The 27,484-nt window shown below is 41.9% G+C and overlaps 1 protein-coding gene across 4 annotated transcripts in view; it reads left to right on the forward strand.

Annotated features, from left to right (window-relative positions):
• The window catches only part of LOC122555434 (1,4-alpha-glucan-branching enzyme), a 628,967-nt gene that overhangs the window by 85,605 nt on the left and 515,878 nt on the right, over nt 1–27,484 (forward strand). For all 4 annotated transcript variants that reach the window (XM_087992439.1, XM_087992437.1, XM_087992438.1 and 1 more), the window contains exon 2: nt 6,680–6,849. In XM_087992439.1, coding sequence (XP_087848565.1) covers nt 6,680–6,849 — 170 coding nt within the window. The remainder of the gene's footprint in view (nt 1–6,679; nt 6,850–27,484) is intronic.

Genomic DNA, 27,484 nt, shown 5'->3' on the forward strand with positions numbered 1-27,484 from the left:
CTTCTTAGTAATCCTCTGTTGTTCTTTAAAAGCTTCCCAATCCTCCGTTTCCCCATTCATCTTTGCTATGTTATACTTTTTCCTCTTTTAACTTTGTGTTTCTTCACGTCCCTAGTCAGCCACGGCCACCCCTGCCTCCTCATTTGATCTTTCTTCCTTTTTGGAATGAACTGATCCTGCATCTTCTGCATTATACCCAGAAATATCTGCCATTGTTCCTCCACTGTCATCCCTGCTAAGGTATTGCACCATTGAACTTTGGCCAGCTCCTCCCTCATAGCTCCATATATCCCTTTATTCAACTGAAATATTGTCACTACCGATTGTACCCTCTCCCTTTCAAATTGCAGATTGAAGCTTATTGTATTATGGTCACGACCTCCTAATGGCTCCTTCATTTCGAGGTCCCTGATCAATTCTGGTTTGTTGTACATCACTTTCATAAATTACTTCTTGGCATTTCTCATCCCTGTCCGAACCTACTACATTCCTGTTGCTTAAATCCTGTCTATTGAATGATCTCTCTCTATTGTTCTAATACCTTATTGAAACTTAGAAGATTCTTAGGAGACTTGACAGGGTGGATGTGGAGAGGTTGTTTTCCTCTTGTGGGAGAGTCTAGCTTGTGACAGTGTTCAGTTCCCTTTGGCACTCCTTTAATACAGTATAATCGTTGGTTTTCCCCGTGAATTCATTGAATCATAGAATCCCTACAGTGTGGAAACAGGGCCTTCGGTCCAACAAGTCCACGCTGAGTCCTCCAAAGAGTATCCCACCCAAACCCATTCCCCACTATTCTACATTTACCCCTGACTAATGCAGCAAACTTACACATCCCTGAACACACTATGGGCAATTTAGCATGGCCAATTTATCTAACGTGCACATCTTTGTATTGTGGAAGGAAACTGGAACACCCAGAGGAAACCCACGCAGGTACTGGAAGAATGTGCAATAGAGTTCTTCGAGGAAGTGACCAAGTTGATGGATGAAGGCAGGGCTGTAGATGTCATATACATGGACTTTAGTAAGGCGTTTGATAAGATTCCCCATGGTAGACTAATGGAGAAAGTGAAGTCACATGGTGTGCAGGGTGTTCTAGCTCGGTGGATAAAGAACTGATTGAACAACAGGAGACAGAGAGTAGTAGTTGAAGGGAGTTTCTCGAAATGGAGAAATATGACCATTGGTTTTCCACAGGGGTCAGTGTTGGGGCCACTGTTGTTCGTAATATACATAAATGATCTGGAAGAGGGCACTGTTGGTATGATCAGCAAGTTTGCAGATGACACAAAGACTGGTGGAGTAGCAGAAAGCAAAAGGGACTGTCAGAAAATACAGGAGGATCGAGATAAACTGGAGAATTGGGCGGAAAAGTGGCAGATGGTTTTCAATCCAGAAAAATGTTAGGCGATGCATTTAGGCAAGACTAATTCTCAAGCGAATTATACAATGAACGGAAGAGCCTTGGGAAAAGTTGATGGGCAGAGAGATCTGGGAGTGCAGGTCCATTGTACCCTAAAGGGTGCTGCACAGGTGGATAGAGTGCTCAAGAAGGCATATATAGAATGCTTGCCTTCATCGGATGAGGTATTGAGTAATAAGAGCTGGCAAGTCATGTTAAAATTGTACAAGACATTAGTTCGGCCACATTTGGAATACTGTGTACAGTTCTGGTTGCCACATTACCAAAAGGATGTGGATGCTTTGGAGAGGGTGCAGAGAAGGTTTATGAGGGTGTTGCCTGGTATGGAAGGTGCTAGCTCTGAAGAAAGGTTGAGTAGGTTAGGTTTATTTTCATTAGAAAAAAGGAGATTGAGGGGGGTCCTGATTGAGGTTTACAAATCATGAAGAGTATAGACAGGGTGGATAGAGACAAGCTTTTTCCCAGGGTGAAGGATTCCATACCAAGAGGTCACGCTTCCAAGGTGAGAGGTGGAAAGTTTAAGGGGGATACAAGCAGTAAGTACTTCACACAGAGGGTGGTGGGCATTTGGAACGCATTGCCAGCAGAGGTGGTAGATTCATTTAAGATGCGTCTGGACAAATGCATGAGTAAGTGGGGAGCAGAGTGATACAGATGCTTAGAAATTGAACGACAGGTTTAGACAGTACATTTGGATTGGCTCAGACTTGGAGGGCCGAAGGGCCTGTTCCTGAGCTGAAAATTTTCTTTGTTCTTTCTTTGTTCCACACAGACAGTCGCCCGAGGCTGGAATTGAACCCAGGTCCCTGGCACTGTGAGGCAGCAGTGCTAACCACTGAGCCACTGTGCCATCCCAAATATAAGAATTGGTATTCTTATAAATGACTTGACAAGACAAAATGTTTTAAAAAAAAATGTATCTTTTCAGTAGTAGTCAAGTTTAGTGTAACTAAATGACTGTCAATTATTTTATTTGTGGTATCATTTCATCTGGTTTGTTTCAAATGTTATGTACATGCAGGTAGACTGCCTATTATTCTTTAATTTTTGTCAACTCTTGCTTGCTTTGTTGGTGTAATCTTGGGTTTGTATATATTATTGCCTATTGTCACGGTCTGTTTATCATTTCCCATATTAATACCTTTCTCTTTTGCCTTGGGCTGGTTATTATGTGCTCCCAGTGCGTGTATTTTGGGTGAGGTGGTGTCCAATATTAGATGGGTGCCCAGCATATCACCTTCCAATCCACCCATCATTAAGTTTAACCACACACTACAGATGGTTATTGGATATTAATATTGGCAAAATCTACCAGATATAAATAAGTCGTAGGCAACTCAACTTTCTCAAAGCTTAATTGACCCCAATTTTATACAACCTGCGCCATAAAATGGTTGGTGTGTGCAGTTGGGTGGGAGTTAGCAGTAATTTTTTTTTTAAATATTTAAATCAGTGCACAAGAAGGCAAGGAAGCCAGCATTGGAAGGTACTCTTCCTCCACCACGACACTGCATATTGCATTCCATCCCATTCACATGTCCAGGATTGGTGACACCATGTGAATGGTGATCCCATGTACTGCTGTTTCTCTTCATGTCAATTGTAGAAATCAAAGTTCCTTTTGAAGGTTGAGGGAGTGAATGTTTTAAGTTAGCAAGAACTAATATTCATACATTAAGATCTTAGAAAGCATCTCTGTCAGGGCAACACTCCTTCTGTAATGCACGGCCGAATCAGCTGGAATCCCCTGTGCTCAGTTTCTGGGTTAGAGCTTGAATTCATGATCAGAATATGCCCCTCACTCAACCACTTCCTAACAGGAAGTTTTTGTTGCAAACGTTTCGTCCCCTGGCTAGGCGACATCATCAGTGCTTGGGAGCCTCCTGCGAAGCGCTTCTTTGATGTTTCCTCCGATGTTTATAGTGGTCTGTCCCTGCCGCTTCCGGTTGTCAGTTTCAGCTGTCCGCTGTAGTGGTTGGTATATTGGGTCCAGGTCGATGTGTTTGTTGATGGAGTTTGTGGATGAATGCCATGCCTCTAGGAATTCCCTGGCTATTCTCTGTCTGGCTTGCCCTATGATAGTAGTGTTGTCCCAGTCGAATTCATTAGATTAGATTAGATGACAGTGTAGAAACAGGCCCTTCGGCCCAACAAGTCCACACCGACCCGCCGAAGCGAAACCCACCCATACCCCTACATTTACCCTTTACCTAACACTACGGGCAATTTAGTATGGCCAATTCACCTGACCTTGCACATCTTTGTGATGTGGGAGGAAACCGGAGCATGTTGCTTGTTGTCTGCGTGTGTGGCTACTAAGGATAGCTGGTCGTGTCGTTTCGTGGCTAGTTGATGTTCATGTATGCGGATTGTTAGCTGTCTTCCTGTTTGTCCTATATAGTGATTAGTGCAGTCCTTGCATGGTATTTTGTACACTACATTAGTTTTGCTCATGTTGGGTATCGGGTCCTTCGTTCTGGTGAGTTGTCTGAGCGTGGCTGTTGGTTTGTGTGCCATTATGAGTCCAAGGGGTCGCAGTAGTCTGGCAGTCAGTTCCGAGATGCTCCTGATGTATGGTAGTGTGGCTAGTCCTTTTGGTTGTGGTATGTCCTCGTTCCGTGGTCTTTCTCTTAGGCATCTGCTGATGAAGTTGCGTGGGTATCCGTTTTTGGCGAATACCTTGTATAGGTGTTCCTCCTCTTCTTTTTGCAGTCCTGGTGTACTGCAGTGTGTTGTGGCCCTTTTGAATAGTGTCTTGATGCAGCTTTGTTTGTGTGTGTTGGGGTGGTTACTTTCATAGTTTAGGACTTGGTCTGTGTGTGTGGCTTTCCTGTATACCCTTGTAGTGAATTCTCCGTTCGGTGTTCTCTGTACCATCACGTCTAGGAATGGGAGTTGGCTATCCTTTTCTTCTTCTCTCGTGAATCGGATTCCTGTGAGTGTGACGTTGATGATCCAGTGTGTTTTTTCTATTTCCGTGTTTTTAATGATTACAAACGTGTCATCGACATATCTGACCCAGAGTTTGGGTTGAATTTGTGGTAGGACTGTTTGTTCTAACCTTTGGTAAAAACAATGACTGCAGATGCTGGAAACCAGATTCTGGATCAGTGGTGCTGGAAGAGCACAGCAATTCAGGCCGCATCCGAGGACAGGCAAAATCGACGTTTCGGGCAAAAGCCCTTCATCAGGAATAAAGCTGCATCCGAGGACAGGCAAAATCGACGTTTCGGGCAAAAGCCCTTCATCAGGAATAACCTTTGCATAACTGCCTCTGCTATGAGTCCCGAGATTGGTGATCCCATGGGTGTTCCGTTGATTTGTTCGTAAATCTGATTGTTGAATGTGAAGTGTGTTGTGAGGCACAAGTCCAGTAGTTTAAGTATGCCGTCTTTGTTGATAGGTTCAGCGTCCTGTTTTCTGTTCTGTATGTCCAGTAGGTTGGCTATTGTTTCTCTGGCTAGGGTTTTGTCAATCGAAGTGAACAGTGCCATCACGTCGAATGATATCATGGTTTCTTCTTTGTCTATGTGTATATTTTTGATGATGTCCAAGAATTCCTGTGTTGATTGTATAGAGTGTTTGGATCCGCTGACCAGGTGTTTCAGTTTCTGTTGTAGTTCTTTGGCCAGTTTGTATGATGGTGTCCCTGGTAGTGATACTATGGGTCTGAGTGGGATGTCTGGTTTGTGTACTTTAGGTAATCCATAGAATTACCAGAGAAACAATAGCCAACCAACTCTTGGTCAGATATGTCGATGACACGTTTGTAATCATTAAAAACACGGAAATAGAAAATACACACCGGATCATCAACGCCACACTCACAGGAATCCGATTCACGAGAGAAGAAGAAAAGGATAGCCAACTCCCATTCCTAAACGTGATAGTACAGAGAACACCAGACGGAGAATTCACTACAAGAGTTTACAGGAAAGCCACACACACAGACCAAGTCCTAAACTATGAAAGTAACCACCCCAACACACACAAACGAAGCTGCATCAGGACACTATTCAAAAGGGCCACAACACACTGCAGTACACCAGGACTGCAAAAAGAAGAAGAGGAACACCTATACAAGGTATTCGCCAAAAACGGATACCCGCGCAACTTCATCAGCAGATGCCTAAGAGAAAGACCACGGAACGAGGACATACCACAACCAAAAGGACTAGCCACACTACCATACATCAGGAGCATCTCGGAACTGACTGCCAGACTACTGCGACCCCTAGGACTCATAACGGCACACAAACCAACAGCCACGCTCAGACAACAACTCACCAGAACGAAGGACCCGATACCCAACATGAGCAAGACGAATGTAGTGTACAAAATACCATGCAAGCTACAAATCTTCGCACAAACTTTGAACTTCCTGACACTTAAAAATTGCAAGAAAAGTGGGAGAGGAGAGCTTGGATTGAATAATGTCATCAACTTCCTATCAGAGTACAAGTTGGTACATGTCAGTTTTGTAAGTTAGCATTACCATGAACTGCTAAACCAGCATTCGTTCATTTTTTTTGGCAGCTCTACTGTCAATCTTGGATTCCGAATAATTTTTTACTGATGCAAAGTGCCTTGTATTTGAGCCATTAGCAGCACAAAAGGTGCTATAACGAGGGGTTGGGGAGGTTGTAAAGGGCCCCGAGAGCTGAAATTGAATTTGGAAAATTCCCAGCAACACCATCTGTCCAAGAAAATACAGGATCTTTGTTTTGGAATGATCGCTTTGTATCACCTGAATTTAAAGCTCGTTGGTAGATATCACTTGGTGCCAATACCACTTGGAAACTGAGTTTTGTCCAGTGTGTGCTTTCTCCACAAATGAGTGAACCCTTCTTGGAAGAAGAGAGTTCCCTGTGTTTGTGGAGTTTTTGAGTTGCACTTACTTTGAGGCAAGTCTTTGTTGCAAGCATTAGCCTCCATCGTTTTCTTCTGAGATTCTCTTCTCTTTTTATTTTGTTCGAAGACATTATCCCCTTCTAGCATTACAGATCGCAGATATCAATTGACTACCCAGATGGCTCAAACCCATTATGCCTTACTGATCTTCATTTGTGATCTGGTGAACTGAAATATGATCAAACCCAATACCTGAAATGTTCTAGGATTTTGAAAATATGTAATATTATTAAATAATATTCATTATGTTTAAAAGCTTCAACTTCTGTTATCCTTTATCATTCTAACTGCCTTTGCTGTAACTTTCTCTGAAACTTTATATTTTTGAACTGTCCCTCATAGGTACAATAAATTTGTAAGTTTGGCAAGAAGTATTGAAGAGAATGAAGGAAGCCTAGAGCAGTTTTCCCGCAGCTATGAAACCTTTGGTGTCAACCGATTGGCTGATGGTGGAATTTACTGCAAGGAGTGGGCTCCAGGAGCAAATTCTGTGTCCCTTGTTGGAGAATTCAGTGAGTATGCATCATCCCTGCAAACCTGTTTTTACTTTATCATAACAATGTAATGTTCTAAAAAGAGCAAAGTACTGCTGTCTGAGGCATAAATAGAAAATGCTGGAAATGCTGTCACCTAACTTGTTCATGGAATACCTGCATTTTGTCTTCGGGAGTGTGCTTTCTTTGTTTCAGAAGATTTTATTCACTTGTGTATTTGTTTTATTTATGAGGCTTATTATCAGTAAGTGACAAAATTGGATGTGGAGCAAAGGAGTGTGAGTGGAATTGAGGTGCTGAACATAGCTTATCTGATTGAGCTCCTCACACCAGCTCCATCATTCAATGTCCTGTTCTTGTTCACTTCCATCTTGAATCCTATGCCATCAAAGATGAATTTATGGGTATGGGCGATATGGTTAAACAGATCACTAGCACTGGAATGTGTCAAGACTTAATTGGGGGTGTGCACCAAAAGCTGTATCCTATTGTTCCAAAAAACTATCAAGAAATATACGAAATCCCAATTAGACCATCAGTATAATCAGTTTGCTTTTTCGTCAGGACAAAAGCAATTTGCACCAGGTTTTGTCATTGGCAGGATATTGTAGTTAAAGTTTAAACAGCAGAGAAAACAAATCACTACTGTTATGTTATGAAGGTGTAAGGAGTACTGTACCTCTAAGAGAATTGAAAGCTAGCAAGGACTTAGAGAAGCACAGAGAGTTCAGAGCAAGGTAACAATGTAACACTTGCTCAGGTACTGGCTGGGTTGCTATGAGACAAAAACAAATTCAAATTTGGCCAATTAGTTTAAACTATACCCCAAGATACCAAATTCCAGTCAAGTTTGAATTTCATATTTTGACAATATTAAAACCAATGAAATGATACAATGTTTTGGTGTATAAGACCGGGGAAAATTGAACAGTTGGGAAGGGGTGCTGCCAAAAGACCAACAGATGTAGGTTGCTTGTAAGAACACTGAGAGGTACCTGTCTGGAGGAGGAGTTAGCACAGGAAAAAATATCAACACCGACCTGGAGAGCACAACTGCGGAGGAAGATACAAAGAGAAAATTCCATAGCTGGCTGGTTTTGAAATTTGAATTTTTCTGTAAATCTTAATCTGGGGTTTTATCAGACCAGTATTGTAGAGGGGAAAGTAAAGGGTAGGTTTAGATAAATGAGTTGTAAATAGTTGTTAGTTAATCATTCTCTGTTAAACTTTAAAAAATTAACGTTGTTAATTTTTATTTTAAATTAGTGACTTTTGGGATAGTTCTTTGCCTCTCAAATTTTCATTGATTACAGCATGGTATGAATCTTCTGTGTGTCACATTGAAATTAGCAGAGAGGTTTTATCCTGTGTTGTAACATATGTGGCTTGTCAAAGGTATTATGGGTGGAAAGCATACAGACAGGGAGCAGTATTCTGAATTCCAGATCATGAGGATTGGTTAAGTTGTCTCTCAATTCTTTTTGATTCTATCAGTGATGACACGATATTGTCAAGAAATCAATGGTAAACCTTCACTTAAGTTGTTGATCTGGTGGACTTCATCTTTTCTTGTTAAAATTCTTTCTTTTAAACTCCCTTTATTTTTCATCTCTTCACTCAGGTGGAGAGACAGGGCAAAATAATTTGCAGGCTCTGGGTGTGTCAAGCTGCCTTGTGTCTCTTGATTTGTAGCAAACTGCAGCCCGACCAAGGCTGCCATCAGGCAGTGTTTTCTTAACTCTAAGACTATTTTGAAACTGCCACCCAGTTTCAAAATGTCCTCTTTACTGCTTTGCAAAATAACATTGTCTTGTACAGCTAAAAACATGCATCAGTTTCTTCAAGTTGCAAAATTTTCTTTTGCGCCATGTAGCAGAGTCCGTTTCTCGTCAAAATGAAAACTATGGTCCCTTCCAAATGCCAGACGTGTGAAGAATTTCAAAACATAGTGGGTTTGGAATGTGAGGACAGTCCATCAGTATCTGGCATCTGCAAGGGGGAGAAGTGAGAATCTCAGAAGAGAAACCTGAAGATAAGTTGCAAAATAAGTTCCATTCGGATATTGGACACAATCAGCAGCAAATGCTCCATGAAGGTTGATTTAGTCCCAAGTGGAAAAAACACCGTTACAGTACTAACAAAACTCAGTGCACCAGAGGCAGTTAAAATAAAGTGACATTAACCAGTGATGCTTACATTTAGGACCCATGCAGCGTCAAAGTGACCATTCTAGTGCATAGTTCCTACATTTTTTTTGACAGGTAGTATTGCTTGGAATTCAGTCTCATCCTCCAGGACTCCACACAATCTGTGTTACTGCTATACTTGAATATTCCTTGAAATTTATGGTTGGTTTCCAAAGCTCTGTGTCCTCACCTGTACCAAATCTTTCACACATCACATTTCACATCTACATTGGCTTCTGGTTAAGCAATCTTGGTTTTAGAATTTCATCCTTGCTGTCAAATCCTTTCATAGACTTGCCATTTCTCTCTCTGTAAACTCTTTCAGCTCCACAATCCTCTTAGATATTTAAACTTCAGTTTCATACCATCTCTTCAGCAATGGCCTGCTTCTAATGGTATATTTTGTGCTCAATCCTATTTTTAATCTCTCCACAATTGGTGTGGCCAATAGCCTTTGACTGCCATGGTCTTAGTCTACAGAATTCCATTCATAATCATCTGAGGCCATTACCTCCTTTTTTTTGTCTTCAGATATTGTTAAAACCCACCTCCTTGACCAAGATTTTGATTGCCTCACCTAATAACTCCTTATGGGATATAATGTCAAGTCCTGTTTGATAATTGCTCATGGAATTTCTTCGAAAAGTGAGCTACGTTAAAGCTTATATGTAAATACAAATAAAAGCAGAAGGCAGAAAAAAGTTTTTAACCAAATATGTGACTGTGGGGCTCACTTCTGGGTTTAGTTATTGAATTTGAAACTACTGAACATTTAAAATTAGATTGACTCAGTGGATTAAGAAAAAGGATTAAAAGATGTGGAAATGGGGTGGATGGACATGATTAGGATTGTTTGCTTGAATAAAGAGTGAATTTACTGGGCTAAATATCTTGATTCCTTGTTCCAATCTCTACATTGTTCTGTGACTGAGCTCCTTGAATTGACACATACATAAACATGCTGGAGAGGAAATGATCAGCTGGTCCATCCCATCAGTCTGTCTGTTTGAGATGCCTTACAAAACAGATTAAGACATTCCCTACTCTCATTTTTTAATTCATTTATGGCATGTGGGCTTCGCTGCTTGGCTGTCATTTATTACCCATCCCTAGGTGCCCTTAAGAATGTGGTAGTTAGCTGCCGCATTGAACTGCTGCAGTCCACCTACTGTGGCTTGACCCAGAATGCCATTAGAGAGGTAATTCTAGGATTTTAATCCATCAACAGTGAAAGAACTGGTGATTTATTTCCAAGTCAGGATGGTGAATGGCTTGGAAGGGAGCCCTGTTGGAGGTGTTCTTATGTATCTGTTGCCCTTGTCCTTCTAGGTGGAAGTGCTGCAGAGGATCTGTGAATGTTTGCAATGCATCTTACAAGTAATACACACTGCTGCTGCTGAGTGTCTGGGTTGGAGGGAGTGGATATTTGTGGATGTGGTACCAATCAAGCAGGCTGCTTTGACCTGGATGGTGTCAAGCTTCTCGAGTGTTGTTGGAGTTGCACCCATCCAAGCAAGTGGGGAGTATTCCGTTACCTTCCTGACTTGTGCCATGTAGATGATGGACAGGCTTTGGGGCATTACATAAGTTACTCGCTGCAATATTCATAGCCTCTGACTTAAGATTAAGGCCACTGTGCTGATGTAATCTCCAGGTGAAGCAGCTGGATGGGAGATTGGAAAATTTATCTCTGGAGGCAGTCAAAATCCCTCAATTACAGAGAAAATGACTGAGAGATCCATAAATGAAAAAACTTTTGAATTCCAGGTTGTTGATCAACAATGAAGGAAACAGAATACATAGGGTAAATTTTTGAGAGTTAAACTTCATGTTGGCTGAAATTAGGGAGTCTGGAAAAGGGGATATTCGAAAGATTGAGCGGATGGAAGGGCTGTTACTAGGCAGATGAATTAGAGCGTGGGGGTGATGTTCAGAAGTGAAAATAAGTGTTTTGATGCCCAATGGGGTTCAAAACGTTATCATGTGAGACTTTAGTGTTTAATTTAATTTTAGAAAACAATTGGTGGGTTAGAAGTTGAAAGGTGTGAGGTTTTGAATGACTTGCTTGATACTTTTTTCCTCTTCTAGAATAACTAGCATGCAGACTGTTCGTTTCAGTTTGTGGATGAATGTTTGACAGTCAGAGCAATACTTTCCATTCCACCCACACTGTTCCACTCTCCATAGACTTGAGATCATGCAGCTGACTGCTTAAATCCTAAATTTCACCAGCTTCCATTCACTTCTCACTTTGTATTGACTGACCTACAGTGGCTGTACAGGACATTCCTGTCCTATCGGTCTCCTTCCTATCAGAAAGATGTTGTGAAACTTGAAAGGATTCAAAAAAGATTTACAATGATGTTGCCAAGGTTGGAGGATTTGAGCTATAGGGAGAGGCTGAACAGACTGGGGCTGTTTTTCCTGGAGCGTCTGAGGCTGAGGGGTGACCTTATAGAGGTTTACAAAATTATGATGGGCATGGATAGGGTGAATAGACAAAGTCTTTTCCCTGGGGTCGGGGAGTCGAGAACTAGAGGTTTAAGGTGAGAGGGGAAAAATATAAAAGAGACCTAAGGGGCAACTGTTTCACGCAGAGGGTGGTACGTGTATGGAATGAGCTGCCAGAGGAAGTGGTGGAGGCTGGTACAATTGCAACATTTAAGAGGCATTTGGATGGGGATATGAATAGGAAGGATTTGGAGGGATATGGGTCGGGTGCTGGCAGGTGGGACTAGATTGGGTTGGGATATCTGGTTGGCATGGCCGGGTTGGACCGAAGGGTCTGTTTCCGTGCTGTACATCTCTGACTCTCTGGCTCTGGTTCAGCAATGGCTTTTCTGTATTCAAATTCTCCCTGGCCTTGTCCATTACTGTCTCTAACCTCTTGCCCTGAATTGAGATCTCTGCTTATCTGTTTTTATCTCTTGAATATCCTGATTTTAATTGTTTCATCTTGAGTGGCTGTTCCTTCAGCTTCTTGATGATAAACTTTGTACCTGTCTTTGTAGAGTCATAGAGATGTACAGCATGGAAACAAACACTTTGGTCCAACCTGTCCATGCTGACCAGATATCCCAACCTAATCTAGTCCTACCTGCCAGCACCCGGCCCATGTCCCTCCAAACCTTCCTATTCATTTACCAATCCGAATGCCTTTTAAATGTTGCAATTGTACCCACCCTCCACCACTTCCTCTGGCAGCTCATTCCATACCCGTACCATCCTCTGTTTGAAAAGTTGCCCTTAGGTCTCTTTTATATCTTTCCCCTCTCACCCTAAACCTATGCCCTCTCGTTCTGGACTCCCCAAACCCAGGGAAAAGACTTTGCCTATTTATCGTATCCGTGCCCCTCATAATTTTGTAAACCTCTATAAGGTCTAATGGAAAGATGTTTATAAATTAATGAGAGACTATAGACAGAGTTGATGGTAGTTGTAAGATGGGGAATTTCAAGACTAGGGGCACATTTTTAAAATGAGAGGAAAGAGAATGAAAGAGGACATGAGGCAAATGTTTTACGCAATTGTTCACGTGTGGAATGAACTTCCTGAGGAGGTGGTGGATGTGGGTACAATTACAATGTTTAAAAGACATTTGGATGGACACATGAATTGGAAGGGTTTGGAGGGATATGGGCCAGGAACAGGCAGGTGGGACAAGTTTAGTTTGGGATAATGTTCGGCATGGGCTGTTTGAACCAAAGGATCTGTTTCTGTGCTGGATGACTCTGTGTAAATATGTATGTAAACCTTGTTAGCTACATTTTAAATAAGGAAAAATTTAAAAATCTACTTGATTGATTAAACTTTTGGCCATCTGGCCTAATGTCACCTTTTTTGGCTTGGTGTCAATTTTCTATCCTATGAAGCTCCTTTTGGGTACCTGCATATTCTATTAAAGATGTCATCAACTACCGGTTATTGCTGAGGTAAGATTGTAGTTGGTTCTGATCTATAGCACCTGCTACCTTCAAGAAGTTCAGAACTATGTCATGTAATTGCTGAAGAAATGATTCCAGTTTATCAACTCTGAACAAATTTGAGGTACCTGACCTCTGCTAATGCCAGTTATGCTCCATGCTCTGCTCCATGCTATATGTATTCCTTTGGTATTTCAATCAGTGGAAATTTTTAACTGAAGAATTATGTTGATTTTAGTCTGCTGAAGACCTGATCTGAACTTGGTTACTGGAACAATGGAATATCTCATTCTGCTCAGACTTAATTACATTAGTTTGATCTCTTAACCCCCATCCCAATGCTGAAACACACTTCCCACTGTCCTAGGAAAACACTGATAGCCAGTTTTATGCTCACTTGCTCCTCCACACCTTTTGCTTTCATGCACCCCAGTGCAGTCAGGTTATATTTTAAAAATCTGATTTAGCTGTTGTATTTCAGTATTCATACTAATCTGTGGAGGCAAGAAATTCTTCTCTCACTCCAGCTCCATTTTGTTATCCATTGTTTGATTAGGTTTTCTCATAGGCTTTTTATTTATTGGATTTGTTCTCTGTTGGAGGAATTTGCTTTGTTGTGTCAAATTCATTTTTTGGAGCTCCATTGATGTAAAGAAATCCCAAAGCTTTGAAGTCTTGGAAGTTCTCCACTGAAAAGAAAATTTGAGTAGAATGATGTAATTTGGTTGGTATGAAGGACACCTTTTTTTAAGCAGGAGGAAGTGTGATAACTGAGTGAATGTGTGTTTGCTGATTGTGGAGAAGGATGGGCTGGCTGAAAGATGTGTGAGCGATGGAAAACAAAGATTTGGAATATAGAGAAGAGACTAGAAAAGGTTGAAGAGATATGCTGGACTGGGGTTGGAGGGTTACAATTCTGAAGTTGATATCAGTGAAGATTGAAAAGGTATCCATTTTCAATACTAAAAGGAGATAGAAGCCTTTGAAGTGCAAGGTGGCGATCAGAACTATGTAAATTAAACAGAATAAGGCTATTTTCTTAATTTTTGTGAAATGTTGGGGTAACGAACTTTTTAAAATTCATTCATGAAATGTGGGTGTTGCTGGCTGAACCAAATGCTCATCTCAAATTGCCAGAGGACAGTTTGAAAAGTCAACCACGTTGTTGTGGGTCTGGAGTCATATGTAGGCCAGACCAGGTAAAGGCAGCAGATTTCCTTCCCTAAAGGACATTAGTGAACTAGATGGAATTTTTTCACAATTGATAATGATTACGTGGCATTAGACTCTTAATTCCAGATCTTCTAATAGTGTAGTCAGTGTTTCCTTGGCCAGATTAAAGTTGATTGATGTTAACAGGGCTGTTACATCAAAGGAGGCCATTATTTCATCCCCTTTTATCTTAGTGTTTTTGATGGTCTTCAGGAATTCTTGGGTGGAGTGGATGGACTGCCGTGAGTCTTCTATTAAGTGTTTTGGTCTTAGACTCAAAGACACATACACTAAACGCCACTAACCTCATCAACAAAGACAGTATCATCAAGCTAGTGGACCTATGCCTTACCATACACTTCACCTTCAACAACATAACCTCCAGACAAACCAACAGAAGACTCATGGAATCTCCGATATCAGGGTTCTTAGCAGAAGCAGTAATGCAGAGACTTGAACAAACAGCTCTGCCAACCATCCAACCCAAACTTTGGGTCCGCTATGTGGATGACAGCCTTTGTCATCGCTAAACGAAACAAATTAGAGGAAACCTTTAAGAGCATCAATAATACCCTTACTGGCATAAAATTCATTAAAGAGGAGGAAAACAACAAGAAACTGCCATTCCTAGATGTCACAGTAGAGTGAACAGCCAATGGGGAACTTCAAACCAGCGTCTTCAGGAAAACCATACATACAGACCAAATATTGAACTACAGAAGCAAACATTCCAACATCCACAAATGAAGCTGAATCAGAACATTATTTCAATGAGCCACTACACAGAGCAGAGGAAAATCACCTATACTGTGTATTCAAAAAGAATGGGTACCCAATGAACACAGTCTGCCGATTTCTCTGTAACAAACCCAAACAAGCAGACAAAACACGTCCACAAACCGTAGCCACTCTCCCCTACATCAAAGACATCTCGGAAATGACTACCAGACTAACTCAGACCCCTTGGCATCATGGTAGCCCAGAAACGCACCAACACACTAAAACAGCAGCTAATGAACTTGCAAGACCCTATACAGACAGAAGCAAAACTAATGTCATTTACAAAATACCGTGCAAGAGCTGTAACAAACACTACATTGGACAAACAGGCAGAAAACTAGCCACCAGGATACATGACCATCAGCTAGCTACAAAAAGACATGGCCCTCTCTCACTCGTATCCTTTTTTTTACAGATGAGAAAGGGACACCACTTTGACTGGGACAGCATATCCATCCTAGGACAAACCAAACAAAGACATGCATGAGAATTCCTAGAAGCATGGCATTCCAACCGGATGTGTCAACAAACACATTGAGTTAGACCCCATCTACCACCCCCTGAGAAAAGAAACAGGAGGTGACTTCACCACAGAAAATAACATCACCAACCCAAAGAAACCCAAACGTATAAATAGAAAGCAGGAGTTTTTGGCAGTGCTTCGCCTGAGGCCCACTGAAGATGTTACCTCGTAGGGTAACGAAATGTCTGGAAATGAACCTTCAAACTCAGTGAGCAAACCACATCCAAGATGGAAAAACAACAGAGGGGAATAAAAAATAGAAGGTTATGCTGATGTGTTCAAGATGAAGTGGGTGAAAGATGTAAAACACAATCCCTGACATAGAACACATGGAACATCACCACCTGCAAGTTCCCCTCACTGTTCCTTCACAGTTACTGGATTATGATGTAGTAGGCATCACAGAGACTTGGTTACAGGGGGGTCAGGACTGGCAGTTAAACCTCCATGGTTTTTCAACTTATCGAAAAGACAGAGAGGTGGGCAGAGGGGGTGGGGTTGCCTTGTTAGTTCAGAACAAAATTAAATCTATGGTATTGAATGACAGACTCCACATCATCCGACGCTATGTGTGGGTGGAATTGAGGAACCACAAAGGCAAAAAAAACATAATTGGAGTTGTGTATAGACCTCCTAACAGTGGTCAGGACCAGGGATGCAACATGTACCGGGAAATAGAGAAGGCATGTCAGAAAGGCAAGGTTACATTGATCATGGGAGACTTCAATATGCAGGTGGACTGGGTAAATAATGTTGCTAGTGGATCTAAAGAAAGGGAATTCATGGAATTCTTGCAGGATGGCTTTTTGGAACAGCTTGTCATGGAGCCCACAAGAGAGCAGGCTATTCTGGACCTAGTGCTTTGCAATGAACCAGACTCTATAAAAGATCTTAAAGTAAGGGAACCCTTAGGAAGTAGCGACCATAATATGGTAGAGTTCAGTCTGGAGTTTGAAAGGGAGAAGGCAAAATCGGATGTAATGGTGTTACAGTTGAATAAAGGTAATTATGAGGGCATGAGAGAGGAACTGACTAAAATAGACTGGAAGCAGAGGCTAACCGGGAAGACAGTAGAGCAAAAATGGCAGGAGTTTGTAGGTATAATTGAGGACACTGTACAGAGGTTCATTCCCAAGAAAAGAAAGATTAACCGGGGAGGGATTAGACAACCTTGGCTGACAAAGGAAGTCAGGAAATGTATTAAAGAAAAAGAGAGATCCTATAAAGTGGCTAAGAACAGTGGGAAATCAGAAGATTGGGAAGGATACAAAAGCAAACAGAGGATAACAAAGAGTGTAATAAGAAATTAGAGGATCAAATATGAAGGTAGGCTAGCCAGTAATATTAGAAATAATAGTAAAAGTTTCTTTCAGTACATAAGAAACAAACGACAGGCAAAAGTAGACATTGGGCCACTTCAAACTGATGCAGGAAGCCTAGTGATGGGAGATAAGGAAATAGAACTTAACAAGTACTTTGCGTCAGTTTTCACAGTGGAAGACACGAGTAATATCCCAAAAATTAAAGGGTGTCACGGGGCTGAGTTGAGTACGGTTGCCATTACGAAAGAGATAGTGCTAGAAAAGTTAAAAAGTCTTAAAATTGATAAATCTCCTGGCCTCGATGGGATACACCCTAGAGTTCTGAGAGAGGTGGCTGAGGAAATAGCAGAGGCATTGGTTGAGATCTTTCAAGAGTCACTGGAGTCAGGAAAGGTCCCGGATGATTGGAAGATGGCTGTTGTAACCCCCTTGTTCAAGAAAGGATCAAGGCAAAAGATGGAAAATTATAGGCCAATCAGCTTAACCTCGGTTGTTGGTAAAATTCTAGAATCCATCATTAAGGATGAGGTTTCTAAATTCTTGGAAGAGCAGAGTCTGATTAGAACAAGTCAACATGGATTTAGTAAAGGGAGGTCATTCCTGACAAACCTGTTGGAATTTTTTGAAGAGGTAACAAGTAGGTTAGACCAGGGAAACCCAGTGGATGTGGTCTATCTAGACTTTCAAAAGGCCTTTGATAAGGTGCCACACGGGAGGCTGCTGAGCAAGGTGAGGGCCCATGGTGTTCGAGGTGAGCTGCTGGGATGGATTGAGGATTGGCTGTCTAACAGAAGGCAGAGAGTTGGGATAAAAGGTTCTTTTTCAGAATGTCAGCCGGTGACGAGCGGTGTCCCGCAGGGTTCGGTGCTGGGGCCACAGCTGTTCGCATTATATATTAATGATTTGGATGAGGGAACCGGGGGCATTCTAGCGAAGTTTGCCGATGATACGAAGTTAGGTGGACAGGCAGGTAGTACTGAGGAAGTGGGGAGGCTACAGAAGGATCTAGACAGGTTGGGAGAGTGGTCCAGGAAATGGCTGATGGAATTTAACGTGAGCAAGTGCGAGGTCTTGCACTTTGGCAAAAAGAATAAAAGCATAGACTACTTTCTAAATGGTGAGAAAATTAATAAAGCCAAAGCACAAAGGGATCTGGGAGTACTAGTCGAGGATTCTCTAAAGGTAAACATGCAGGTTGAGTCCGTGATTAAGAAAGCGAATGCAATGTTGTCTCTTATCTCAAGAGGGTTGGAATATAAAAGCAGAGATGTACTACTAAGACTTTATAAAGCTCTGGTTAGGCCGCATTTGGAGTACTGTGTCCAGTTTTGGTCCCCACACCTCAGGAAGGACATACTGGCACTGGAACGTGTCCAGCGGAGATTCACACGGATGATCCCTGGAATGACAGGTCTAACATATGAGGAACGGCTGAGGATACTGGGATTGTATTCGTTGGAGTTTAGAAGATTAAGGGGAGACTTAATAGAGACGTACAAAATAATACATGCCTTGGAAAAGGTGGATGCCAGGAAATTGTTTCCATTAGACGAGGAGACTAGGACCCGTGGACACAGCCTTAGAATTAGAGGGTGTCATTTCAGAACAGAAATGCGGAGACATTTCTTCAGCCAGAGAGTGGTGGGCCTGTGGAATTGATTGCCACGGAGTGCAGTGGAAGCTGGGACGCTAAATGTCTTCAAGGCCGAGATTGATGGATTCTTGTTGTCTCGAGGAATTAAGGGCTACGGGGAGAACGCTGGTAAGTGGAGCTGAAATGCGCATCAGCCATGATTGAATGGCGGAGTGGACTCGATGGGCCGAATGGCCTTACTTCCACTCCTATGTCTTATGGTCTTATGGTCTAAAATCCTGGAATTCCCTCCATAACGGCATTGTGAGCCCATCTACAGCACATGGACTGCAGCAGTTTTAGAAGGCAGCGTACCACCATCTTCTCAAGGGCAACTTGGGATAGGCAATAAATGCTGGCCAGTCAGTGATTCCCACAAGTAATTTTAGAAAAAAAAAATTGTGTTGTGCTCATCAGGACAATTTGATCAGTATCAGTATCAAGGAAATAGTGTATGAGAAGGTAATGCCTGTTGGTTTACAAGTAATTCCAGGTCATTCCACTGCAAACCTGACTGCTTGCCACAGCTCAGTGCCAGCAGTTGATGGGATAATACTAGGCAACCCTTGAGCCAACTAACCTTCCGGTTATTGTTAATTTACACCATGGACGGGAAGTAAGAGGAAAGGATGCTTCCTAGGGCTTGTTGTGGGTTTCCCCTTCACTTTTTATAAAAGAGACTTCATAACTGTTAAGAAGAATCCTCTCAACTTTTCTCGTACACAATTCCTCTTTGCTGGAGGACAGCCACACAGAATACAACAATTCTAAGATTAACTTTTTTTCATTCAAGCGGATGCAATTTGCTTTGCTGTCTTGTCACGTCTCCTTGAAATTGAAGCCTTGAAGTCTAGGCATACTGTACTATCTCCAAAGACGTGACTTCCTTTCCAATGGTCTTCTGTTCTCCAGTTGTGGTCCTAACAGGATAAAATGCGAGGAAGGGCCACTGGACCTAAAAAGTTAAGTTTGATTTTTCTTCACAGTTGCTGCCAGACCTGCTGAACTTGTCCAGCAACTTGTGTTTTTGTGGTCCTAACTGTGTTTTGTATAGCTGTAGCATAACTTCTACCTCTTCTACCTCTTTGAATTCTAGCTCCCTAGTTATAAAAGTCAGCAACCTAGGTCTTTAATTTATTTTCTATATCTAAATCATTACACTTAGATTACTTACAGTGTGGGAACAGGCTCTTCAGTTTAACAATCCACACCGACCCGCCGAAGCGCACCCACCCAAACCCATTCCTCTACATTTACCCCTGCCCCTAACACTACGGGCAGTTTAGCATGGCCAATTCACCTAGTCTGCACATTTTTGGACTGTGGGAGGAAACCAGAGCACTTGGAGGAAACCCACGCAGACACAGGGAGAACGTGCAAACTCCACACAGTCAGTCACCTAAGGAGGGAATTGAACCCAGGTCTCTGGTGCTGTGAGGCAGCAGTGCTAATCACAGTGCCACCATACCACCCACACTTATATTATTTGCATACCTGGACTCCAAACTCTCACCGTTCAGGTCCAAAGTAGATGGCCTCAAATTTGTCTTGATTGAAATCAGTTTGCTATGTTGTACTGAGAACTACCTGCTATTTAGAATGAATCCCCTCTATTCTTATCTGATTCAGGATCACACTGACCTTTGTTTTTACTGTGACATTGGCAGTATCATCCTCTCCAGCGAAATCAGATACATAGCACTCATTGAGTACCTCACTGTGTTTTCTGTCTCTATCAGAGAATCTATGTTTTGGTCATAGTATGCTCCTAGTGATCCATTAACTACCTTTTTATAATTTATATGTTTGTGGTGTTGTATCCGTTCTCTGTTTCTCTCTTTTCAGTTTTCCTCTGTAGCTTTTCAAATGTTTTATCAATATTTTTAACCGATATTGCAACTGTTCCTTTTTTCCCCCTCCCCTACCCTTTCTGAATTGAGTATATAGTGGGCATTTTTGTCTTGCTTCAGCAAGATCTCTATTATTGCCATTGCCATAATTCCAGGTGACAACTGGTACTTCAGCTTATCAACATGCACATTTATGCACATGCATGTGAAATGTATTTTATTTTTGCCCCTTGCTTGCTCCTTCCTATTTCGGAATTGCTCTTTGTTGTATTGCTATTTGTTCCTTCTGGTCCTGTGTGCTCTTTGTATTTCTAAATTAATGTTTTATCTTTGTATCTTTTCATCTGCCAAATTAGTATATGTTGAAAAAGGATTCTCTGAATCCTTTATACCCTGCGCTTAGCAACTTTACTGAGTCATTGAAATGTTTCAAATTCTATTTCAGCAAAAATCATTTGTCTCCTGTCTACTAAAGAGACAAGCTCAAGGGTCACCTACCAACTATTGCCTAAATAATCTTGGATGAGTCATAGAGTCTTATAGCTTGGAAACAAACCCTTTGGCCCAATTAGTCCATGCTGACCATGTTGCCAAATCAAACTAGTCCGATTTGCCTGAGTTTGGCTCATATCCTTTCAAACCATTCTTATTCATGTTCTTATCCAAATGTAATTTAAATGTTGTGACTGTATCTGCATCCGTCACTTCCTCTGGTAGTTCGTTTCACTCGGGGGGGGCGGGGGGGGGGGAAACGAAAGTTGCCCCTCACATCCTTTTCAAAACTTGCTCCTGTCACCCTAAAAATATGGCCCTTAGTTTTGGATTCACCCACCCTAGAGCAAAGATCCTTGCTATTTGCCTTGTCTATGCCCCTCATGATTATATAAACCTCCATAAAGTTAGCCTCTCAATCTCCTGTGCTCCAGTGAAGAAGTCCCAGCCTATTTTCATAACTCAAACCCTTCATTCCAAGTGATATCCTGGTAAATCTTTTCTGAATCCTCTCCAATGTAATAATATCCTTCCTAGAGCAGGCTCAACATCTACCACAAATTTACTTTCTTGCCTTTTCCCAATATTGCTTGATTTCCTTAATGTTCAAATATCATTCATCTTGGGTCTTGAATATTCATCAATTATGCATCCATAGCCACCTTTCAGTAAATACTATCATGCTGGGAGGAATGGGTGATTTTGGACCTATGACCCTAAATCTCAATATCACTGGTGAAGCATTATTATTCACCTGCACAACTGATAACAGAGCTGCTTGGTAGTATCTCTACCTCTGATCCAGAAAGCCCAGGTTCAAGTCCCACCTGCTCCAGAAATGTGTCATAACATTACTGAAGATATTCATAAAAAATTAAAATAGTTAGGAAAGACAGAACTAACAGAGAAGAATTAATTCTGTGAAATCTCCTTGTGAATTGAAATCAGCATCTTGCTGTCCATTGGTTGCCAATCCTGATAGTTGAACTCAGACCTCTGCCCTTGTTGGATCTGTTGAAAGCAGCATCACCGTCAATAAAATGCCTTTTCGTTCGTACCAAGTCCCTGATGTCTTGATTAAATTGTGCTGAATTTGCATGTTTAATCTGCTGATTCTTCTGATCCAAGCAGCAGTTGAAAACCATCTTGAGGCTTTTTTTTAAGCTAAGATTGCTGACCATGTTAAACAGAAAACACCCTGGGAATTAAAGTGCTTCATTATCTTTCGCTTTGTTACTTTTCATTCACTTTAGAAGTGAAGCAGATCCATGAGGTCTCTTTTCAGTTTGTCAACAGTGTATAGTGGAGTAGTGCTTCTTGCAAAAACTTAGCACTGACACTTCCTACTGTAACATTTTACAGGTTTCCTTAATAGATTTCCTTGCTGTCAGTTTGAAAAGCTTGAGTGAAGTTATAGAACGTTGAACATTACAGCGCAGTACAGGCCCTTCGGCCCTCGATGTTGCACCGCCCTGTAGAACCAAGCTGAAGCCTATCTGATAGCCAATTTGCTGTTTCTGATAGTGAATTTATAATTTACAGTGTAAAACCAGGAGTGAGAGTGAAATTGAGAGTTGACCTCTCTCTAAAATCTCATTTTCATTTACAATTAGCAGGTAACAAAATTGCTGTTTAAATTAGATACATTATTTAATTGAAAGAAGCAATTCAAGAGCATTAAAGGCTTAAACAAGATATATAAGCACATAGCAGCTGCAACTAGTCAATAAGCTAAAGTTTGACTAGCTTTCTTTGCTTTGGCAGAGTTGACTTGTTTTTCAAAGAATATAAGGGTTTCTCAGGTTGCTGAAGTAGAAAAAATGTGAAGCCAGAAGTTGTGATTGAGGGGAGTTACATGAGCTGGGAAATTCCATGCTTATCTTATGTCAATTAACTTAATTAACACACAATAAAGGTTGCAGGGCAGGTGGTGTGTCACGACTGCAGCATGTGGGAGTTATGTTCCCTTTAATTATTTTTATGTGGCTCTTTGAGGTGCGTATATGGTAGTGATTTCTGGAGCCAGAATCACATCACTAGACATGCAAAGGCTCTCCAAGAAGAGGTGCAGCTTAGACAAAACATTGCATAGGAGCTTTTTGTTTGAGGAAACCATGCCAACAACATCTGTGGTGAAGTGTCTGCAGATTTAGGAGCTTCTTTGAGCTGGAGATCAAGCTGCAGACATTATGATGCATTGAAGATTGGAGAAGTTACCCCTCTGCTTCCTTCCAGAAGGCAGTCATGACCCTTAGATTAACACCATTTGATTCTTGTTAGCAGTTAGAGCAGGGAGGTGTGACTGAGAGTCGGCGGACTAAGAGGGTTGACAAGGTGGGAGTGGAGGAGCCTAAATTTCTGAAATTATCCAACAGGCGTCCAGTACTTGCAGCAGGGAAGGTTGTAGTGTGGATGAATGTAGTATTGTGTTCGGGGAAGTCATTCGGGCAGGGGGTGGGGTTTAAAAGTTTGATAGCAGGAGAGCATTAACTGGGTATAGATAGCATTCGCTGTAGCTGAGAATGGGAATCCAAATGGTTGTATTGCCTGACTGGTCCAAGGTTTCAAGATACCTGCTTTGGGCTAGAAAGGAGCTTGCAGTGGGGAATGAAGGATCCACATGTCATGAACCAGTCGGTACAAATAACATGGGCAAAACTAGTGAAGAGATTCTATATAGGTAGCATGAGGAACTAAATACTAGGTCCATATCTTGGTGAGTTGTATAACTATGGAAGGAAAGAGGGTGTTGAAACAAATAGAGGATAAGATCTCACAGGGGGAGATTGAGTAAGTTAAAGGAAATGACTTTGTGCTAAATCAATAAAGATGATTGCAAACGGATTATGGCAGAAAGGGGCAGTGAGTGCACCAGCAGACAGGGCCAGAGCTCACTCAAACATTAAAATAAAACTGTATTAAGGGCTCTGTGTTTGAATCCACATTGCATTTAAAACAAAATAGATGAATTATTGATTCAAATAGGCATTCATATGCATGACCTTACAGTCAGTACAGGGGTGTGACAACAGTACAAGGAAACCAAAGTTGGGTCCTGAATTTCTGAGCCAAGGGCAGGAATCTGGGAAAACTGGATGCCTGTTTGACAATTTCAGAAACTTAGGCTCCTCCATTCCCACCTTGTCAACCCTCTGAGCCCACCGACACTCAGTCTCACCTTCCTGCTTTAACTGCTAACAAAAATCAAATGAGTCATAGAGATATACAGCATGGAAACAAACCCTTTGGTCCAACCTGTCCATGCTGACCAGATATCCCAACCCAATCTAGTCCCACCCGCCAACACCCGGTCCATATCCCTCCAAACCCTTTCTATTCATATACCCATCCAAATGCCTCTTAAATGTTGCTATTGTACCAGCCTCCACCACTTCCTCTGGCAGCTCATTCCATACCCGCACCACCCTCTGTGTGAAAACGTTGTCCCTTAGGTCTCTTTTATATCTTTCCCCTCTCACCCTAAACCTATGTACACTAGTTCTGGACTCCCGAGCCCCAGGGAAAAGACTTTCTCTATTTATCCTATCCATGCCCCTCATAATTTTGAAAACCTCTATAAGGTCACCCCTCAGCCTCCGACGTTCCAGGGAAAACAGCCCCAGCCTGTTCAGCCTCTCCCTATAGCTCAAATCCTCCAACCCTGGCAACATCCTTGTAAATCTTTTCTGAACCCTTTCAAGTTTCACGACGTCTTTCCGATAGGAAGGAGATCAGAATTGCACGCAATATTCCAACAGTGGCCTAACCAATATCCTGTACAGCCGCAGCATGACCTCCCAACTCCTGTACTCAATACTCTGACGAATAAAAGAAAGCATACCAAACACCGCCTTCACCATCCTATCTACCTGTGACTCCACTTTCAAGGAGCTATGAACCTGCACTCCAAGGTTTCTTTGTTGAGTAACACTCCCTAGGACCTTACCATTAAGTATATAAGTCCTGCTAAGATTTGCTTTCCCAAAATGCAGCACCTCACGTTTATCTGAATTAAATTCCATCTGCCACTTCTCAGCCCATTGGCCCATCTGGTCCAGATCCTGTTGTAATCTGAGGTAACCCTCTTTGCTGTCCACTACACCTCCAATTTTGGTGTCATCTGCAAACTTAGTAAATGTACCTCTTATGCTCGCATCCAAATCATTTATGTAAATGACAAAAAGTAGAGGACCCAGCACCGATCCTTGTGGCACTTCACTGGTCACAGGCCTCCAGTCTGAAAAACAACCCTCCACCACCACCCTCTGTCTTCTACCTTTGAGACAGTTCTGTATCCAAATGGCTAGTTCTCCCTGTATTCCATGAGATCTAACCTAATCAGTCTCCCATGGGGAACCTTGTCGAACGCCTTACTGAAGTCCATATAGATCACATCTACCGCTCTGCCCTCATCAGTCCTCTTTGTTACTTCTTCAAAAAACTCAATCAAGTTTGTGAGACATGATTTTCCACATGCAAAGCCATGTTGACTATCCCTAATCAGTCCTTGCCTTTCCAAATACATGTACATCCTGTTCCTCAGGATTCCCTCCAACAACTTGCCCACCACCGAGGTCAGGCTCATTAGTCTATAGTTCCCTGGCTTGTCCTTACCACCCTTCTTAAACAGTGGCACCACATTAGCCATCCTCCAGTCTTCGGGCACCTCACCTGTGATTATCGATGAAACAAATATCTCAGCAAGAGGCCCAGCAATCACTTCTCTAGCTTCCCACAGAGTTCTCTGGTGCGCCTGATCAGGTCCTGGGGATTTATCCACTTTTATGCATTTCAAGACATCCAGCACTTCCTCCTCTTTTATATGGACATTTTGCAAGATGTCACCATCTATTTTCCTACAGTCTATAATCTTCCATATCCTTTTCCACAGTATCTCCCTCATTTTCTGTGGCTCCACACAAAGTCCTCTTTGCTGATCTTTGAGGGGCCCTATTCTCTCCCTAGTTTCCCTTTTGTCCTTAATGCTTTTGCAAAAACCCTTTGGATTCTCCTTAATTCTATTTGCCAAAGCTATCTTAGGTCCCCTTTTTACCTTCCTGATTTCCCTTTTAAGTATACTCCTATTGCCTTTAATCTCTTCTAAGGATTCACTCGATCTATCCTGTCTATACCTGACACATGCTTCATTCTTTTTCTTAACCAAACCCTCAATTTCTTTCATCATCCAGCATTCCCTATACCTACCGTCCTTCCCTTTCACCCTGACAGGAATATACTTTCTCTGGATTCTCGTTATCTCCTTTCTGAAGGCTTCGCATTTTCCAGCCATCCCTTTACCTGCGAACATCTTCCCCCAATCAGCTTTTGAATGTTCTTGACTAATACCGTCAAAGTTAGCCTTTCTCCAGTTTAGAACTTCAACTTTTGGATCTGGTCTATGCTTTTCTATCACTAGTTTAATTCTAATAGAATTATGGTCACTGGCCTCAAAATGCTCCCCCACTGACACCTCAGTCACCTGCCCTGCCTTATTTCCCAAGAGTAGGTCAAGTTTTGCACCTTCTCTAGTAGGTACATCCACATACTGAATCAGAAATTTTCTTGTACGCACTTAACAAATTCCTCTCCATCTAAACCTTTAATACTATGGCAGTCCCAGTCTATGTTAGGAAAGTTAAAATCCCCTACCATAACCACCCTATTATTCTTACAGATAGCTGAGATCTCCTTACAAGTTTGTTTCTCAGTTTCCCTCTGACTATTAGGGAGTCTGTAATACAATCCCAATAAGGTGATCATCCCTTTCTTATTTCTCAGTTCCACCCAAATAACTTCCCTGGATGTATTTTCAGGCATATCCTCCCTCAGCACAACTGTAATGCTATTCCTTATCAAAAACACCACTCCCCCTCCTCTCTTGCCTCCCTTTCTTGCCTCCTTTTCTATCCTTCCTGTAGTATTTGTATCCTGGAACATTAAGCTGCCAGTCCTATCCATCCCTAACCCATGTTTCTGTAACTGCTATGATATCCCAGTCCCATGTTGCTAACCATGCCCTGAGTTCATCTGCCTTCCCTGTTAGGCCCCTTGAAATAAATGCAGTTTAATTTATTAGTCCTACCTTGTCCCTGCTTTTCGTGACTGTTTGACTCGCTTCTGTTCTCAACTGTATACAAGTCTTGGATTGATTTCTTTTCTCACGATCTCCCTGCGTTCCCCCCCTCATTACTAGTTTAAATTCTCCCGAGCAGCCCTCGCAAATTTGCTAGTATATTAGCCCCCATCCAATTTAGATGCAATCTGTCCTTCTTATACAGGTCACTTCTACCCCAAAAGAGATGGTGTCAATCTACGGCTCCGGGTAGCTCAGTTAATCAAAGAGGGTCTTTCTACTATATTGAGAGAAGATATTAGTTCTGCATAATGGGTTTAAGTGGAAATAAGACAACAGCAAGGTGCGGAAAACATTAGATTTAGTGGTTTAAATGGCTTTGAACTGGAGCAACAGTTTTTACTTTTGCACTCATTGCCTTGGACGTGAGATCATGTGGGAATTCCCTTTATTATTTGGGAGTGAAATGTATGAATGCAGTAAATCTTGTTTGGAAAAAGTAATGTAAATTGAATGTACTCTACTTATTTTAAAGGCCAGAAATCTCACCACACCAGTTATAATACAACAGGTTTATTTGAACCCATAAGCTTTTCTCGCATTGCTCCTTTGTCAGGTGACATGAAGGGAAGTACACAGGCTCAGAATTCATAGGCAGA

Source organism: Chiloscyllium plagiosum, unplaced genomic scaffold (assembly GCF_037043375.1).
Source record: "Chiloscyllium plagiosum isolate Xiang-an unplaced genomic scaffold, Cpla_swu_hap1 HiC_scaffold_12, whole genome shotgun sequence".
Lineage (NCBI taxonomy): Eukaryota > Metazoa > Chordata > Chondrichthyes > Orectolobiformes > Hemiscylliidae > Chiloscyllium > Chiloscyllium plagiosum.